A 19,848-nucleotide genomic window follows, 5' to 3' on the forward strand; every position below is an offset into this window, starting at 1 on the left:
CGCGGATATCCATCAAATCATGACCACGTCGGTTCGATCGATTCCACAAGAAGAGTTTGCTTGCCGTTTCAAACAGTTTTGGAGCCTATGTCAGGTGTGGGTTGTAGGTAGTGGTGATTACTTTGGACGCAAGTAAAGGTATTTTGCTTGTAAGTGTTCAAATGGCTCTGAGACTATGGGACTTAACATCTGAGGTCATCAGTCCCCTAGAACTTAGAACTACTTAAACCTAACTAACCTAAGGACGACACACACATCCATGCCCGAGGCAGGATTCGAACCTGCGAACGTAGCGGCTGCGCGGTTCCAAACTGAAGCGCGTAGAACTGCTCGGCCTTTGTAAGTGTTCTTTATTTTCTGAGATTATTCGCCTAACCTTTCAGTTTCCACTTGTATTTCTTGTACGTTTATGAGTAAAGGGCCTTTTCCGTGTCCCTCGTTGCGTTCGGATCACGATATGCGTGTTGTGGTATTCAGTTCGAAGGTTAGTTTGATGCAGCTCTAGACGCCAATGCATCCTGAAGAGACCTCGTCATCTCTGCTTAACTGCCGCATCGTTCTTCCTGTAGTCACGCCTTAGGCTCCCTCTCCAATTTTCGCCCCACACTTCCTTCTATAACAAAACGTACAATTCTTTGATGTGCCCGTATGCGTCTAGTCCACTGATATCTTCTTTTAGTCAGATTGTGTCATAAATTTATTTTGCCACCAATTTAGTTTATACTTTCTTATTAGCTATTCAAGTTATCCTTCTAATCTTTGGCATTCTTCCTAAGAACCACATTCAAAAAACCCTCTATTCCGTACTTATATGAACTGTTTACCGTCTACGTTATACTTCTGCAGAAGACTACAGTCCATACAAATACCTTCATCAAAGACCAGCTAAAATTTAAATATATATTTGATGTTAGCAGATTCATAATTTACAAAGACGGTTTTCTTGCGTTTGCTATTCTGCATTTTCTATTCTCTCTGCTTCGACCGTCGACTTTAAGGTTGCTGCCCAAATACTGAAACTCATCTGATAGTTTTAGTGTCTGATTATCTGATCTGACTGTATCGCCATCACCTGATTTAATTCGACTACATTCCATTATCCTTTTTTTGCTCTTTTTAATGTTCATACTGTGTAATGAATACTGTGCAGCAGTTTTTCGAAGACCTTTGCCGTCTCAGAAACGATTATAATGTCATCGGCAAACAGTGAATTTGTGTTTTTCTTCAAAAAATGGTTCAAATGGCTCTGAGCACTATGGGACTTAACATCTGAGGTCATCAGTCCCCTAGAAATTAGAAGTACTTAAACCTAACCAACCTAAGGACATCACACACATCCATGCCTGAGGCAGGATTCGAACCTGCGACCGTAGCAGTCGCTCGGTTCCGGACTGAAGCGCCTAGAACCGCATGACCATGACGGCCGGCTGTTATTTTCTTCTACCTGAATTTTAATTCCCTTTCCAAACTTCTCTTTGGTTTTCGTTGCAGACCGTACAACATGGGAAATAGGCTATCACCTTGCCTTACACTTATCTCAACTACTGGACTCCCTTTCATGTCCTTCTACACTGATCACTGCAGTGAGATATCTGTAAAAGTTGTAGGTAACATTTAGCTCCCTGTATTTTATCCATGATACTTTTAGAATTTGAAAAAGAGTAATCCAATCAACAGTGTTAAAATTTTTCGCTAAATCTACAAATGGGACACTAGTAAGCAGCCTCTTTTGTTGGGTGAAGAAAAGAAACTTCCCACATTTACTGTATTTCCCAGTTTGTCCAGTTTCTATTATACACAAGTAATTCTCTCGTGGACATCCAAATGCAACACCGCTGCTGAACCCTTCCCCCCTCCCCATTTAACTCTTCGTCACATACTTTCAGTGGTCCTTTACATTGCTCGGCCTCCATCCCTTTCCCCCTTCTGTTTCTCAATCATCCTCTTTCATACTGACACCTGCAAACTGCAACCAGGCTAGTCCGCTTATTTATATCCGCACCAAGAGATCGAAGTCATGAGGAAAAATGTAGGAGAGGGTACGGAATTTGATGCGCTGAGGAGTATGCCACATCTTTGTATCTTGTCATTTTCTAAACCAGCGAAGTCCTGAAGGGCGCTGCACTCTAGTGGGCTGTTGATGCAACTCGCTCGGCTGGATGAACGAGGCAAAAGTTGCCGCCGTGTCAGTGTAGCGAAATGATACGAGTTTTGCCACCGTTTGATTTAATTTTTCTGCTGTGAATTTTGAGAAGTAAGACAGACTGTTAATTTATTAAAATAATACAATAGTCATACGTTTCTTTAACCACAGCTACAACAGTTAATAAAATGCAATGATAATTATTTTTTGTAAAGCATTTAGTCAATCAATGCACGCTGGATTAATATGGCACATAATCTCTGTATATGTCACATAAGGCCACGGTATAATATGTTCATAACAATTATAACTACACTGTTCCACAGATAGCAACAGATTTTGACGACTACGCACTAAAAAGTAGTGTTGAAATTCGAGAAGAGAAGCAGAAGGTAGAAGAAAGTGCGAAACTCGGAAATCAGCAAATACTTTGATAAGTAAAACTGGTCCTGCTGAGACAAAGCATCAAAAGTAATAGAGATAACTTGAATTTTCATCATCTGATCCGAGTAAGAGCTAACTTGACCAACTTGTGTGACGTCAGTGAACTATAATTAGATTGAAAATGGTCGAAGAAGAATCCAAACATTATCACAGTATTGTACACATTTTTCTTAAGTTAACAGCCTCCGACGTTCTTACACTAGCACATTCACGCCATCCGCGATCATAGAAGACTACATTTGTTAATTAGATGTTTCACAGCGTCGCTAAATTTTGGTCAGATGAAGAAGATTAGGATAGGGAAATTGACAGCATTATTCGCACAAGCAACGCAAGTGGTTACAGGGAGAGTGACATTAGAATATGGATGAAAAAGTATATAGGAAAATAGAAAATAAAATTCCTTTTTTAGGTGGTAATACGAAGTACATATCGCTGCCGCATTATAGATCACTGTGTGAAAAATTTGCAAATGCTTTCAGAAAGCATAACATACAGGTAGGTTTCCGGAGAAACAGAAAAGTTTTTTCTGGGATTAGAAACCCTTACCTTCTCTCCCCCCCCCCCTTCCCCCCGCGCAAAAAATATTTTTTAACGCTGGGGTATATAAGGTAAAATGCTTACCTTCCAGCTGCTACTACGTCGGGAAAACGGGTAAAGAAATTAGAAAACGGTTTATGGATCGTAGTTACACAGGCAACAACAGGATAATTGTGGGCACATCTGCGAGACCATAACCATAAGCTAATAGAAATGGAAAATTCGCTTATTATATCGCAAGTTGAGAATAAGTGTAATAATTTAGATATATTAGAAGAGTTACAAATTTTCATTCGCAACCATTCAAATCCTGATTATTTCACTAACAAACAAACGGCAAGTAGTCGGAAGTGGTTTTTTAGAATATTTGTGGGTTGTTTGTCGATCGAAATGAATGAGACAATTACCTTTCCTAGTCACTTTGTGAACATATGATTTAATTCAAAGTCCCTTGTTGTTTCACCTGAAATATCTTCATGAAATAATAAACTTTTGACAGCAACCCGATGTGAGCATTGTACTCCACTTCCTAAAGTAACCAATCCAGGACATTGTACGTATGAACTTAATGTGTACTTTGATCTTAACTTAAAATTCATATTTGCAGAGCAGCCAAACAAGTTATCAGCAGACGTGCAGCCATTTGTAAAGTTTTTCCACAACTTCCCCTTTTCCACTTCATCGTCGACCACTGCGGAACTTCAGCTTTTCGTATACGTGTATGCTAGTTGTTCACTTGACCAGTACCTTCCGCGTAAGCCACGCGAAGTCATGGGGCCCGGCACACATTATCCGTGCTACAACGCCATCTAGCGGGTGCCTAGTCTTTTCCTGCAGGGCAGGCAGTTCGGCTTGACACTGCAGCTCTAGCCTTAAGCCTGTTACAGACATGGCGTATTGTATCGCCGAGACTGGTCGCTCAATAACGTAACAATTGGAAATTTAGACGGCTCAAGTTGTTTTGATTCGAAGAGCCGTGGTCCCGCAACCATATGTATAAAAGTAGACATGCGGAGACTTATGCCTGTTAGATTTCCTGCTGGCGTTAGGTTTTTAATTGATCAAGCTAAAGCTTCAATTGACGATAATCGTTTGGTATGTCAAAGTATTGTACATATGTACTCTGTGGTATATTCAGAGATTCACATTTTATTAATCTTGAGTGTCATTTCATTGTAATGACCATTATAAGGCTCTTCTATCGCCTAGCATATGTAAAAAGAAATTTTGTCTCTTTATCAGGTCATCAGATGATCGAATAATCCCGGAACACTTCATTATAAGAAACAATAAAGAAATTCACAAAAAAACAGTGAATTTTTTTGAGCAACCTTACAGTCCATTTCATAATCTGTAAACTAGATGATATGGGTACCTTTTGAAACAATAAATCTGTTTAGTGAGTGATGAATTTGGTCAAGAAGATACTTATCCCGCTCGTAATTCAGCCATTTAGAATGCAGCGGGTGGGACCGACCTCAAATTGCGTAGCCCATATGCACAAGCTGCTGCCTGCATGATAAGGGAAACTGAGGAAATCGCGAAAAACTCGTCACATCCAAACTACTAAAAGTTAAAGACTTCATTTCATTTTTAAAATTAAATAAAAATAATTAATTACTCGGTATTAATGGCTGAAATCTGCAATTAAGTTTTATATGTTAAAAGTTAAGTGAAATATTGACTGAGCGGTTTGCAGTTAGCAGGTTTTGCAAACGTATCGATCCAACTACGGAACAAATATTCAGTTGCGGAACCCGCTATTCGGTGATATGTCAGGAACGACAAAAGGGATGGAATTTAATTATTGGGAATATAAACAAAATACATTTTATTTCAAAGAGAAGTCTGAAAATTCTGTAAAATTGGCATTCAAAAATACGAAGATGACATTATTTTATCAGGAAAACACTTATTCAACATCAAAAATGGAACAAAAATTAATATTCAACGTAAGTTTCTTTTTATAGACCACCGTGCTTTCGACATCAAAGGTAGTGTAGAAAATAAAATAAGTTCCAAATTGCATCCTAGTAAAAATCGATAAATTTTAGAAAACAATAAAATAGGCCAGAAGTTGAATCTTAGTTAGTTAAAACAGAGTCAAATAATTCTGGAAAACGAAACTGGCTGAAAATTGCTTTTAAGAGCAACACTGTCCATCAACTCAAAATCGCTTCTGGTTTCTTCCTCGTTCTAGAGATTTGCAGCGACAGGAGCGACTCTAGGAGTGTCTTCTTGCTAGTCTAACGTCTCGGTGTACAATTTGCGTTTCTCGTTGGTCACCCAGTCTTCCGTAAAATGGAGTTCCAAAACCTTTTTGACTTCTCCGAGTTTGGTTTCTGAAAGATCTACATCCGTTGCGATTGGTGTTGGGCCGTTTCTTTTGCTGAAATGATGCTCTACCCCTCTCCAGCTTCAAAATTATATAAGGTTAAAAAATGTTCAAATGTGTGTGAAATCTTATGAGACTTAACTGCTAAGGTCATCAGTCCCTAACCTTACACACTACTTAACCTAAATTATCCTAAGGACAAAGACACACACCCATGCCCGCGGGAGGACTCTAACCTCTGCCGGGACCAGCCGCACAGTCCATGCATGACTCCATCGCCATAGACCACTCGGCTAATCCCGCGCGGCACAAAATTATGTAAGGGCTCTCCACGAACTAGACAAATCTTGTTTTTACTTTCCCTGAAAATGACTTTTTTCGCTTTTTGAATCTGGAAATGTCAGTTACCAGTCACTTTCCCTAAGCCTTCCGCGCATGTCATAACAATTAGTGTCAACAGTTTTCATTGCATAACATTACTTTAATAATACTTTTCATGTTCTTACCTTTATTTTCCACACATTTCTTTTCCACTAATTGGACGCCACTTCCTTTTCCGGGAGGGACGGTCGCCCTCTGCCTCGCTCTATTTCCTGGAGAATTCCTACTATTATAATTACGCCTACTTAGTTTGTACATTCGATATATGGCCACCAAACCGCCCGTCAGCGCCTCTGTTCGACGTAAAGCTCTGTACGCTCAACCAAAGATATGAGTGAGTCAGCTCGACAGTCCAGGAGAACTTTCGAACGCACAAGAATCATCTGCTAATTTGGTTGGCGCCTTCCGAAGAACCTCCATTTCGATGCGACATGGATATCACTGAAGACTTCGCACATGGGTATCTAGATCTAGAGTTGGAAGAATGAGACGGGGCTTCCCGTGCCAATCAACTACGTGTGAATGTGGGGAAGAAGATATAACGATGCATCGCATGAACTGTTCATTATGTCTCGCAACAAGACCTGTCGCCACCAATGCCAAAAAGGCATCATCTGATCAAAATGATATTGATCAGTCCCGGATCTTGGGGGAGGGGGGGAGGGGGAGGGGCAACGAGGTTACTTGACGCGGCCGGAAATTTCGGGGTGCCAAATTCATATTTTTGAAGAAAAAGATGCTTGTTTCACAAAGCGCCTAAGCGCCCAGCATTCAGCGCACGTTGGTCCTTCGATTATCCATATGATTTTGAAACGCACTCCAGTTATTTTTTTGCACATTAAAAGTTATTTCGGAACGAATGGTAAACTGATTTTTCAATGCGTGCATAGCGTACGTGATGTCTCTGCCAGGGGGGAATCCCTGTCGCATCTAGAAATAAAATAGTTTCCCACAGATAGAAGGGGACGGGGCTATACGAGCTGAGCCGAATAAACCCGAACAGGTGAACCCCAGTCGCTATTTATGAGATTGACTGCGAGTGCAAATGATCAGTGTTGTTGTAATTGTTAGCCAAATCCACAGATTCAGAATATCAGAATGGAAATGAACGACTAACAGGAATAACATGTAAGAAAGATTAGATATGATCGCCTCGGTATGTCCTAGAAAATGAAATTCTGACGGGAAATTTTTGTCAGATCGCTACACTACCAGTAGTACAGTCCCCAGATAGCAGTCAATGTAAGTTCTGTTCTCTAAATAATGCGGAAAACGAGTTGCACCAACACATAATGACGTCTAACCGGAGAATAAACGCGGGATAACTGAACCTGTGATTCTGGCAGAGTTAGTGAAGTTATCCAGAGAATATGTTTTGGCAATGGCGGTATAGTTACAGAATTAGTGATGGCAAGACTGTTTGTTAGAACGAGGAAGAATATGACGATTACAAATTTATATAAAAATTTCGTGCTACCACTTTTCGATCTCATGCTTGACAAACTGTAGCAAATGAATGAAATGTTAAACAATTTCCTAACATAAAATTTTTTGCTTGTAGTAGGCCTCATAGACATTTGATGCTGGTGCTTTCTGCATTATGTTCTGTGGTGTTATTATGTAAATGAGGTACATAAAAGTGACCATTTGTGCCAAAACAGTCTGGCTTATTTGGCATGTGTTACGATTGCTGTAGCATTAGAAAGCCTATTTCGTTTTATCTAGTAGACAGTGACAAAATAGACATAATCAAGTCGAGAAACCATACCAGACTTGGGTATTATTCGTATTAACAGCTTTTTGTGTATTAGACAACGAAATTTTGATTTTCATGTAGCAAAACATGTGGCGAACTTTGAGGAGGTAATAGATTCTTCCTTAGAAAGACTGTAGCAACCTTCCCGCTGGAGGTGCGAGTCCTCCCTCGGGCATGGGTGGGTGTGTTGTTCTTAGCATAAGTTAGTTTAACATGATTAAGTAGTGTATAAGTCTAGTGACCGATGACCTCAGCAGTTTGGTCCCTTAGCAATTCACACACATTTCAACATTTTTGACTGTAGCAAGATCAGACAGAAAGAAATGCTGAGTTAAGGATTGAAGAAATGTATACTGTCTTGCTTGTTTCTTGTCTTTATGGATTTTATGCATCCTATATTTAGTTTCATGTCAAACAAAAAAAGTTATTGCCTATTGAGGAAGAAAGAGTGCAAATTTTTTGAAGAGCTCTTATTCTCCCCGTCATAAATAACATCACCCAGTATCAATTGTGACTTCCTTTAAGGGGTGTCAAATTGTCCGGCTAGGAGTAGGAGAGGCGTCAAAGGACATTTTAATTTCCACTGCACTGAATGTGTGTTTGATGGCTCCCATTACAAAATACACACGTTTGAATTCCACAGAGCGAAGTACAGTGAGGCGCAATAAAAGAATGCTGTGTAGAGAGTCGTGATACTGCACTTTGGCGCACTTAAGAGCTAGTAACATGTCTTACATCTTCGCGAACACAGATGTTTCATATATCAAAATATGCAGAAAGATGTGCTCTACAAAATGAACATGTTTTTGAAAAATCGATTTTAGACGCTTTACAGGGCGGCGCCACTATCAGGTTTTTATCCCAGTTAGGAAATACCACAGATCCGGGGCTGATATTGACATGAAAATGTATAGCTCGTTACTCATTTTTGTAATTGTTTGCTTACGAAATACTGTACTTCGTTACTGTACTTCGTGCATCAAGATTTGTTCAGTGTTATGTATATCTTATGTTTGCATTTTTATGACGTTCTTGACACTTATAAGCAAATAAATAATGAACCCTTTGACCATCTCTCTCCTAAGGTCCTTCCTTTTTCAGTGCATTTGCAGCGTTCAAGAGTTTCCCACGAAAGGGAAGAAGTGGTTGGGAAGGGAGTGAGACAGGGTTGTACTCTCTCCTCAATGTTATTCAATCTGTATATTGAGCAAGCAGTAAAAGAAACAAAACAAAAATTCGGAGTAGGAAATAAAAATCATGGAGAAGAAATAAAACTTTGAGGTTCGCCGATGACACTGTAATTCTGTCAGACAGAAAAGGACTTGTAAGAACAGTTGAACGGAATGGACGGTGTCTTGAAAGGAGGATATTAGATGAACATCAACAAAAGCAAAACGAGGATAACGGAATGTAGTCGAATTAAGTCGTGTGATGCTGAGGGAATTAGATTAGGAAATGAGTCACTTAAAGTAGTAAAGGAGTTTTGCTATTTGGGGAGCAAAATAGCTGATTATGGTCGAAGTAGAGGATATAAAATGTAGACTGGCAATGGCAAGGAAAGCGTTTTTGTATGGAGTGTAGCCATGTATGGAAGCGAAACATGGACGATAAATATTTTGGATAAGAGGAGAACAGAAGCTTTCTACAGAAGAATGCTGAAGAATAGATGGGTAGAACACATAACTAATGAGGAAGTATTGAATAGAACTGGGGAGGAGTTTGTGGCACAACTTGACAAGAAGAAGGGACCGGTTGGTAGGACATGTTCTTAGAAATCAAGGGATCACAAATTTAGCATTGGAGCGCAGCGTGTAGGGTAAAAATCGTAGAGGGAGACCAAGAGATGAATACACTAAGCAAATTCAGAAGGATGTAGGTTGCAGTAAGTACTGGGAAATGAAGAAGCTTGCACAGGATAGAGTAGCATGGAGAGCTGCATCAAACCAGTCTCGGGACTGAAGACCACAACAACAACAATGCAGTTTTATTTTCCATGCTTAGTGAAAGTCTTGTCTTGCATCTCTTAAACCGCATGTACATATTTCATGTTTACATTGCGTTGTAAATATTAATGTATTTTGAGAATATTAGACTAAAGCCGGGTATTGAAAGGTGGGCAACACTAATGCCACAAGATTTGTTTAACTCACGTGGCAGCGAGATCCTTACGCAATACTGATATAATCTGAACTGGCAGATGCTTCCCTCGAAAACCTACTTAGGAGTTCCGAGAACCAGTGTTAAGTGAGGAATTCGGGAATATGCCCATGTCCCCCACTTATATCTTCTTTGGAAGGGTAAAGACAGAATTAGAGTGCTTACAGTCCCCCAAAGGCTTTAAGCTCTCATTCTTCGATCATTCCAGTCTCAAATAGGACTGGAAGAAAGTGTAACGTGTGATATTCTCCCACGCACTTCGCTGTGGATTACAGAGAAGGATGTACACTACTGGCCATTAAAATTGCTGCACCGCGAAGATGACGTGCTACAGACGCGAAATTTAACCGACAGGAAGAAGATGCTCTGATACGCAAATGATTAGGTGACACAAGGTTGGCGCCAGTGGTGACACCTACAATGTGCTGACTTGGGGAAAGTTTCCTACCGATTTCTCATACACAAACAGCAGTTGACCGGCGTTGCCTGGTGAAACGTTGTTGTAATGACTCGTGTAAGGAGGAGAAATGCGTACCATCACGTTTCCGACTTTGATAAAGGTCGGATTGTAGCCTATCGCGATTGCGGTTTATCGTATCGCGACATTGCTGCTCGCGTTGGTCGAGTTCCAATGACTGTTAGTAGAATATGGAATAGGTGGGTTCAGGAGTGTAATACGGAACGCCGTGCTGGATCCCGAAGGCCTCGTATAACTAGGCATGTTATCCGCATGGCTGTAACGGATCGTGCAGCCACGTCCGGATCCCCGAGTCAACAGATGGGGACGTTTGCAAGACAACAATCATGGCTCCGGTTACTCTTGACACTGCATCACAGACAGGAGCGCCTGTGATGGTGTACTCAACGACGTCATTTTTTCGGATTAATCCAGGTTCTGTTTACAGCATCATGATGGTCGCATCAGTGTTTGCCGACATCGCGGTGAACGCACATTGGAAGCGTGTATTCGTCATCGCCATACTGGCGTATCACCCGGCATGGTGGTATGGGGTGTCATTGGTTACACTTCTCGGTCATCTCTTGTTCTCAATGACGGCACTTTGAACAGTGGACGTTACATATCAGATGTGTTACGATCCGTGGCTCCACCCTTCATCCGATCCTTGCGAAACCCTACATATCAGTAGGATAATGCATGACCGCATGTTGCAGGTCCTGTGCGGGCCTTTCTGGATTCAGAAAATGTTCTACTGCTGCCCTGGCCAGCACATTCTCCAGATCTCTCACCTATTGAAATCGTCTGGTCAATGGTGGCCGAGCAACTGGCTCGTCACAATACGCCAGTCACTACTCTTGATGAACTGTGGTATCGTGTTGAAGCTGCATGGGCATCTGTACCTGTACACGTCATCCAATCTTTGTTTGACTCAATGCCCAGGCGTATCAAGGCCGTTATTACGGCCAGAGGTGGTTGTTCTGGGTACTGATTTCTCAGGATCTATGCACCCAAATTGCGTGAAAATGTAATCACAAGTCAGTTGTAGTATAATACATTTGTCCAATGAATACCCGTTTATCATCTGCATTTCTTCTTGGCGTGGCAATTTTAATGGCCAGTGGTGTGGATTTACATGTGGGTGAATGCTCTCAAAACTCAGTTTCGTACAACCGAGTCTCGCAAACCGTCTTGTATGGTCATACACCATGGAAAAATAAGTGTAGCTGCCTTATTAGGTTTGCAATGCTGTAAATATGTGGGCAAATTGATAGGAATGGGTTAGTGCTGATTCTTCACAGTACCTTACAAATGCAATCGCTGATACTGGGGCCTGCGTCGTATTCCGGTTCTAACTACAAAATCTAACAGTTTATTAGCCTGATGAGTTTATTTTGGATCGTGAATGAAACGTGAATGAAGTATGACTTAGTCGTTCATTTATTACTCCATACTGGCTTCCTCAGTCATTGGCTGTGCTGTAGAAATATGTCACATAAATGTATGGATACACCCACTAACAACGATTCTTTGTCAGATCAAAACCACTTAATAGGTAATGCCCTATGCCCAAATACATTTTAAATTTTAGTCGTTGCCATGAAACTTCAAAACCCTCTCGGCAGATAATGATTTACCAGAATAAAAATTGCATATTGTCACTGTAGTTTACTGGCCTTAAACAACACTATTTTATTTTGTACGTGTGTGTATTTTCGTATACATGAGTATGCTGCCGAAAAAGATAAGGAAAAAAAGTCTCGTTTTTGGTCACTCTTGCATAAAGAACGAGAATTCGAGATGTTTTCATAACCCAGAGTGATAGTTCTTCGCAATTAGTGAAATTCGTTCTTTGAAAACTAAATGTAGACTTAGAAGGGCGGCACGTACTCTATCTTATCACCACATTCCAGTACGTAACGCAAAATTGACCACTAGGGGTGGACCCGTCTCTGTAAAAGGAGGCAGTGAACATAGTATTTGCAGTAGAGGACCTGTAACAGTAGAATGGGTTGGCCAGAAGCTCTCAGTGACTTCGAACGTGACTAGTTATTGAACGTCACCTCAGAAACAAACACATCAGGATTTTTTCGTTTTTAGGAAGTAGGCTTCTCATTGTATTAAGAAAGCGCTAAATGTGGAAGGATACGAACACATGTTATAGTATTCTACTGCCTACATTAGAGGAACAGTTCGGAGAAGATGGTTGTTTCTATTAGTATGAAAACGTATCCTGTGATAAAATAACATCTGTGGGGCTAAGGTCTGTGGACAACAACATTCCTGAAAGGGACTGGCTTGCACAGAGTCCTGACCAAAAGCAGATGGTACGTCGACTGCCCCAGCGTGTTGCTCTTAGGAAGAAGGGCTGCTGCTGCACCACAGACATTCAGGCATCTCAGTGAAAGTGTCCCCGACAAAGCTCAAGGAGTCATAAAGGCGAAAAGTGGATGGGCACAGCCCTTATCAATGTCCACTAATAGATGGATGGATGCTTGTCGTTAGTTCACGTACCGCTGACAGCCCCTCCAAACTTTCTGTGCCCATCCCGTTCAAATGGGGCGAGGGTAACAGAATAACGACGAGAAAATAAACGCAGCTGACTAGCTCGGTCGAAAATGTCTTGTGAACAAAGAGTACTTTTTTTCATACCCACAACCCCGCATCCACGCCGTCTTCCCGATGTAGACGTACAGAATTTTTTTAAACAAAAGTCATCTTGTATCCGCACAATTAAATGTTGAAAATGAACGTAACAGTTAATTTGAGTCCAAGAAGATGGCTCACCTTGAGCAGCCCATAAATGTTGCAGTATAACTGAGATCTACGTTGTGAGTAGCGGTCTTCAAGTGACCTTAAATTATCGTATCGTGTCAGTACTCAACCTGCCAGAGAGGAAAACTACACTACGAGGACCAGTATCAGCGCTAGAGATAAAAGCCTGAGCCGAGTTTTTCCCTTATAACATAGCGTGAGGTAGTTTCACACAAACATTTCTGTACGAAAGAGTAAGCACGTCCTTGGGCGAGTTCGCTAACGGACGTCTGTGCTGTGGCGCACGATTCGGAGGTATGCCGGTTCGAATCCTGGTGGTGGACGTAATTTTCCCTGCCAATATTTGGCCGGAGTGGGGAGAACAGCTGGTGGCTTAAAGTAACTGATCATCAGTCTTTACGCCAATGTCCTGGATTAAATTCCAAACCCGTCCGCAGTGTTTTCTGTAGCGAGGCCATGCGGCAATGTTGATGATCCGTCCGTGGAGTCGTATATTGTACACACCTACACTCGCCAAATACACGTACTACATTACCCTCAGATATCCACGAGGAAACGGCACTAGTCAGATAATGTACTAAAGCGAAGTTGTGTACACCTTCTGTCCGTGAATCGGGAGAACATTGTTTTGTGCATTATAGTATTTCAACTGTTTGTGCAACGCATTCTATGGGGAGGATCCACCCACATAATGTCGACAAGAGGTTGGCGTAATCCTACTCAGGCAAGGTAACAGTATCTTGATAAGAACCACCCCACACGTCTGATTTCAACCGCAATAAAAGAAAAGTAGTTTTTAATCGCATGCCTTTGTTGTACACGGCATATCGTTTAAAAGTAATACAAGACTGTACTAGATATGTTCCTATCATATATAAGAAAAAACAATTACAGTTATTATTGATATTACTCTGCTGCTAACTGATATTCACCGCAGATGAATAGATTGTACTCGTACTAGCCTTCAAGTGACGGGTCTATATTTTCCTTTTTTCCAGCAAGCGGAAGAGTTACCTTACCCAGGCACTAATTTAGGAGTGTTAGTGTTAATTTTGTACTAAGCTTTTAGCAGCATCATATTTACGAGAACGATCCACTGTACTAGGTTTTAGAACAAGTGTTGAGAAAAACAAGTAGTTTACAGAATTAAAAGAATAGCATGATTTTTTAAAAAAACCTATTGCTGTTTATATCTTCGAAACGATTAGAGATACAAGGACGTCAATCGTAATGGTTAATGTCTGTCTGGCAGCTTAAACATTTGCTTGATAGATTTTTTTTCTTTCTGTTGGACGAAACGTTCCGATCAAGATGAACGGCAGACCGTAGTTGTATAAGTGCTTTATCAGATAAAGGCTGAAGCTCTACAGTGCTGTTTGCGGATGATGGTGTTGTAGATAGAGAAGTCACAAAATCACAGCGAAATGCAGGAACACCTGCAGTGGATTGGTACTTGGTGCATGGTTTGGCAGTTGAAGCTCAAGATAAATAAAAGTAACGTGCGAGGGCCTTTAAATAGTTAATACAAAAAAAAATTTCTCGGCCAGTTTCGTTTTAAAAAATGCGGAATTTGTTGTTTTATATCATGGAATGTTTCTCACCAGAGTTTCATGAAGTACCGATATATGGCGGCGCTTCATAATGGCATCTGTAACGTAGGTGCGTTCCAAGGAGAGAGCTATCATTGGGCATCTTTTAGCGGAAAATCAGATCGTCGGATATACTCATAGACGCTTTCAGGCTGTCTATGGAGAATTTGCAGTGAACAAAAGCATGGTGAGTCGTTGGGCGAGTTGTCTGTCATCATGGCGGAGAGGTCGAGCAAACCTGTCCTGACCCCGCCGGGAATAGAATCCGGGAAGCCGTGCTCGGGAAGCGTGAAGGCGACCGCGAGACAAGCTGCAGACACCTCTCCCACAGGATAGGCAGATACCAGACTGATGCAGTGGCAGAATCCTCAGGAAGTGTAGTGCTCTATTAATGAGGTAGCTTCTCGTTCGACCGATGCTTGAGTATAGCACGTGCTTTTGGGACCCTTGCAAAGTAGGTTTGATGAATAAATTAGAGAATATCCAAAGAAGAGGAGCACGTTTCAAAACATTAGTTTAGTAAGAGCCAAAGCGTCACGGAAATGGTCACCCGAACACCAGTGGCTCACGCTGCAAGAGAGGCGTATAGCTTCACGAAAACGTTCGTTGTTAAAATGCCGAAAGAATACGATCCTAGAGAAACCAGCCAACATAGTTCCTGCTCCTGCGTATATTACGCGGAAACATTAGACTTAGAGAGATTTGAACTCTCACTGAGGCTTACCGTCAATTGTTTTATCGTGCACCACTGGGACTGCAACAGGGCAGGAGACATCCACGAAGTATCCTCCTCCACACACCATAAAGAGGCTAGCAGAGTATAGAGGTACATGCTGACGTAGTGTAAGTAGGCTGTTTAGGTTCTTATATTGGTAACACCACCGCCACGTAGCGCTCTGTATGAAAATCACTGGCTGTGCTGTGTGCAGTCTGTGGCTGGGTAGCATTGTTGAAATTTGCTATTGTAGTGTTGGGCAGTTGGCTGTTAACAGCGCGTAGCGTTGCGCAGTTGGAGGTGAGCCGCCAGAAGTGGCGGGTGTCGGGAAAGAGATTGCGGAGATTTGAGAGCGGATGTTCTGGACGTGTATCCCTCAGAGACAGTAAATTTGTAAGACTGGATGTCATGAACTTATATCCCAAGTACGTTTGATGAATAAATTAGAGAATATCCAAAGATTATATACACTCCTGGAAATTGAAATAAGAACACCGTGAATTCATTGTCCCAGGAAGGGGAAACTTTATTGACACATTCCTGGGGTCAGATACATCACATGATCACACTGACAGAACCACAGGCACATAGACACAGGCAACAGAGCATGCACAATGTCGGCACTAGTACAGTGTATATCTACCTTTCGCAGCAATGCAGGCTGCTATTCTCCGAAGGAGACGATCGTAGAGATGCTGGATGCAGTCCTGTGGAACGGCTTGCCATGCCATTTCCACCTGGCGCCTCAGTTGGACCAGCGTTCGTGCTGAACGTGCAGACCGCGTATGACGACGCTTCATCCAGTCCCAAACATGCTCAATGGGGGACAGATCCGGAGATCTTGATGGCCAGGGTAGTTGACTTACATCTTCTAGAGCACGTTGGGTGGCACGGGATACATGCGGACGTGCATTGTCCTGTTGGAACAGCAAGTTCCCTTGCCGGTCTAGGAATGGTAGCACGATGGGTTCGATTACGGTTTGGATGTACCGTGCACTATTCAGTGTCCCCTCGACGATCACCAGAGGTGTACGGCCAGTGTAGGAGATCGCTCCCCACACCATGATGCCGGGTGTTGGCCCTGTGTGCCTCGGTCGTATGCAGTCCTGATTGTGGCGCTCACCTGCAACGGCGCCAAACACGCATACGACCATCATTTGCACCAAGGCTGAAGACGACACGTCTCCATTCGTCCTCCATTCACGCCTGTCGCGACACCACTGGAGGCGGGCTGCACGATGTTGGGGCGTGAGTGGAAGACGGCCTAACGGTGTGCGGGACCGTAACCCAGCTTCATGGAGACGGTTGCGAATGGTCCTCGACGATACCCCAGGAGCAACAGTGTCCCTAATTTGCTGGGAAGTGGCGGTGCGGTCCCCTACGGCACTGGGTAGGATCCTACGGTCTTGGCGTGCATCCGTGCGTCACTGCGGTCCGGTCCCAGGTCGACGGGCACGTGCACCTTCCGCCGACCACTGGCGACAACATCGATGTACTGTGGAGACCTCACGGCCCACGTGTTGAGCAATTCGGCGGTACGTCCACCCGGCCTCCCGCATGCCCACTATACGCCCTCGCTCAAAGTCCGTCAACTGCACATACGGTTCAAGTCCACTCTGTCGCGGCATGCTACCAGTGTTAAAGACTGCGATGGAGCTCCGTATGCCACGGCAAACTGGCTGACACTGACGGCGGCGGTGCACAAATGCTGCGCAGCTAGCGCCATTCGACGGCCAACACCGCGGTTCCTGGTGTGTCCGCTATGCTGTGCGTGTGATCATTGCTTGTACAACCCTCTCGCAGTGTCCGGAGCAAGTATGGTGGGTCTGACACACCGGTGTCAATGTGTTCTTTTTTCCATTTCCAGGAGTAATATATATATATATATATATAAACTCTTGAGCAGTATTAAGCTGGCCACCGAGCGAGGTGGCGCAGTGGTTAGCACACTGGACTCGCATTCGGGCATTCGGGAGGACGACGCTTCAATCCCGTCTCCGGCCATCCTGATTTAGGTTTTCCGTGATTTCCCTAAATCGTTTCAGGCAAATCGTTCCTTTGAAAGGGCACGGCCGATTTCCTTCCCAATCCTTCCCTAACCCGAGCTTGCGCTCCGTCTCTAATGACCTCGTTGTCGAGGGGACGTTAAACACTAACCACCACTATTAAGCTGGCTGTAGTGGCGCTCGCTGTTATGCAGTAGTTAGACTAACGAAGATTTTTGTGAGGTAAGTGATTCATGAAAGGTATAGGTTATTGTTAGTCAGGGCCATTCTTTTGTAGGGATTTTTAAAAGTCAGATTGCGTTGCGCTAAAAATATTGTGTGTCAGTTTAGTGTTGATCAGAATAGGTAAAGAGCGAAATGTCTGAGTACGTTCAGTTCTGCTCAGCTGTTTGAAGATCAAATAATGTAAGAGATTTATCAGCACAGAAATTCATTAATTTTTCTAAGAGAACGTTTCAGTAGGTATAGCCGAGCGGGATTAGCCGAGCAGTCTAGGGCGCTACGGTCATGGACTGTGCGGCTGGTCCCGGCGGAGGTTAGAGTCCTCCCTCGGGCATGGGTGTGTGTGTTTGTCCTAGTATAATTTAAGTTAGGTAGTGTGTAAGCTTAGGGACTGATGACCTTAGCAGTTAAGTCCCATAAGATTTCACACACATTTGAACATTTTGTAGTTCAGCCATGCTTAGACTTTCAATAGCGCAGTTCGATCGCCTCCGCTTCGTTACTTTTTGCCAGGAAGGGCTTCTATACGAAGGACTAAAATTTAAAAATGTCTTAGAAACATTGTAAACAAAACAACGACACGAGCACATTATAATGCGGGCACTGTAACGTGGCAGCCGGCTATGAGTGTAAACGACCGAGAACTTGAACCGGTGCGGGTAGACGAGCGGTGCAGGGACCAAGAATTTGGTAAAGGCTGTCGCGCAATTGCGCGTTGGGGTTGGCAGTGTTGTAAACATGGTAGTTCGTGGCTGACGTCACCTGTGTCTTAGGCACTAGTTCAAAACACTCCCCGACAGAAAGCGCCACGTTAAAGTGTCCGCGCGGGTGAGCGAGCTCGTACCTGTGGCGGCGCACTGCATCGCCGGCGGCCCCTGCGCCCGGGGCTTTGTCAGCAGCTGCGCCGGCCTCCGGCCCAGCCGCAGCCAGCTTGCAGCAGAGGGCGCGCGCCGCGCTGCCGTCGCCACACCTGTGAGCCGGAATGCCCGTCTGCCGCCTGCGCCCACTGCAGCTGACACCGCCACCGACGCCGACGGCTCGCCGTCCTGTGTCGCGCCGTATCAGATAGTGTCGCACCCGCGGACACACTCTCCCGGCCACATCCAGCTAATCCTTATCTGCCGCAGCTCTCTCTCTCTCTCTCTCTCTCTCTCTCTCTCTCTCTCTTTACGTCACAACGCCCTCCTCTGACGTCTTTGCAAAGCATTTTCCTCCTAACATAAATTAAAGGTGCAACCAAACGATTGTGCTATACCTAAACCTGAAGCCAGCTAGATTAAAATAAAATTAAAATAAAAAGTTTTATATTATCACAAACGGCAGTGCAAAACACGTTAGTTTTTTAATCAAGCAAAGAACAAGTTTTTCTCAGCACTGAGAATACTATATCTACATTTACATCTTGTGTCCGCACATGTCTTCAGTGTGTGGTGGAGGATACTTCTAATACCACTATCATTTTCCCAGCTGTCGGTTCCATTTTCGAATGATATTGAACCATGGATTTTCTTTCAAAATCTTTTCTTAAAGAATTTACTTTATTTACTACCGATTCATCAAGAACATTAACACATTTAATCGCACTATGTGAGCGTGGAAGTAGTTGCCAGTGGGTAACTGATGTAAACAAATTTCTTTCAACAAATGGACAGACACTAAGTGCCTAAGAAATGCGGACAGGAAATAGACGAACAAGCTGGGGACGAGAGACTGACCAAGAAAACAAGTAGAATTTAACAATAAAACAACATATCACGAACCACTTAACTTCTAATAAACTGCGATGCCTGGCGAAGACCTGGCGTAGCACCCCCAAAACGCTCTCCCGAACCTCCGCTGCCAGCCGCTTCAACGGACGCAGGAAGGCGCGCCGATCTCCCGTCTCACGGCGTTCTCAGCTCGCGCCGGCCAGACCGATGTCGTGGGTTGAGTCCCGTTGCTCCCGTGTCGGCCGCGAAGCCACTACCCCTCGCTATACGGCGCGGCCCACTGGACTGACGTGGCGACCTCAAAGGGCCGACGCTCAAGACGGACAAGTCATCTTGTGTCCCAGTTCGCGACGACCAACCGATCGATCGATTCAACCGCCAATGATCAGTGCCTGAACAAACTCGTGGAAACTGGCGGCCTAACACTTACTAGCACTCCGGACGACAGACAGACACTGCCTGCCCCGCACTGACCCGGTTGACCAACTGACCAGACTCGCCGCCTAGCGAGCTCATAGCGCCCCTTCAATACACATGAACAGGCAACCTTTCCCATTTCCCACCAGAGGGAGACACCAAAGCTGCGATTGCCACAGTGGCGCCAACGCCAGAAACCGAG

The 19,848-nt window shown here is 43.6% G+C and overlaps 1 protein-coding gene across 1 annotated transcript in view; it reads right to left on the bottom strand.

The window, feature by feature from the left end:
* LOC126355380 (uncharacterized) overlaps positions 1-18,936 on the bottom strand; it is a 233,594-nt gene extending 214,658 nt beyond the window's left edge. Inside the window, exons 1-2 of the mRNA XM_050005674.1 lie at positions 18,920-18,936; positions 18,365-18,610 (exon numbers count right to left, since the gene is read on the bottom strand). Coding sequence (XP_049861631.1) covers positions 18,365-18,610; positions 18,920-18,936 — 263 coding nt within the window. The remainder of the gene's footprint in view (positions 1-18,364; positions 18,611-18,919) is intronic.
* Between the last annotated feature and the right edge of the window lie 912 nt (positions 18,937-19,848).

Source organism: Schistocerca gregaria, chromosome 3 (assembly GCF_023897955.1).
Source record: "Schistocerca gregaria isolate iqSchGreg1 chromosome 3, iqSchGreg1.2, whole genome shotgun sequence".
NCBI classification, from domain to species: Eukaryota; Metazoa; Arthropoda; class Insecta; order Orthoptera; family Acrididae; genus Schistocerca; species Schistocerca gregaria.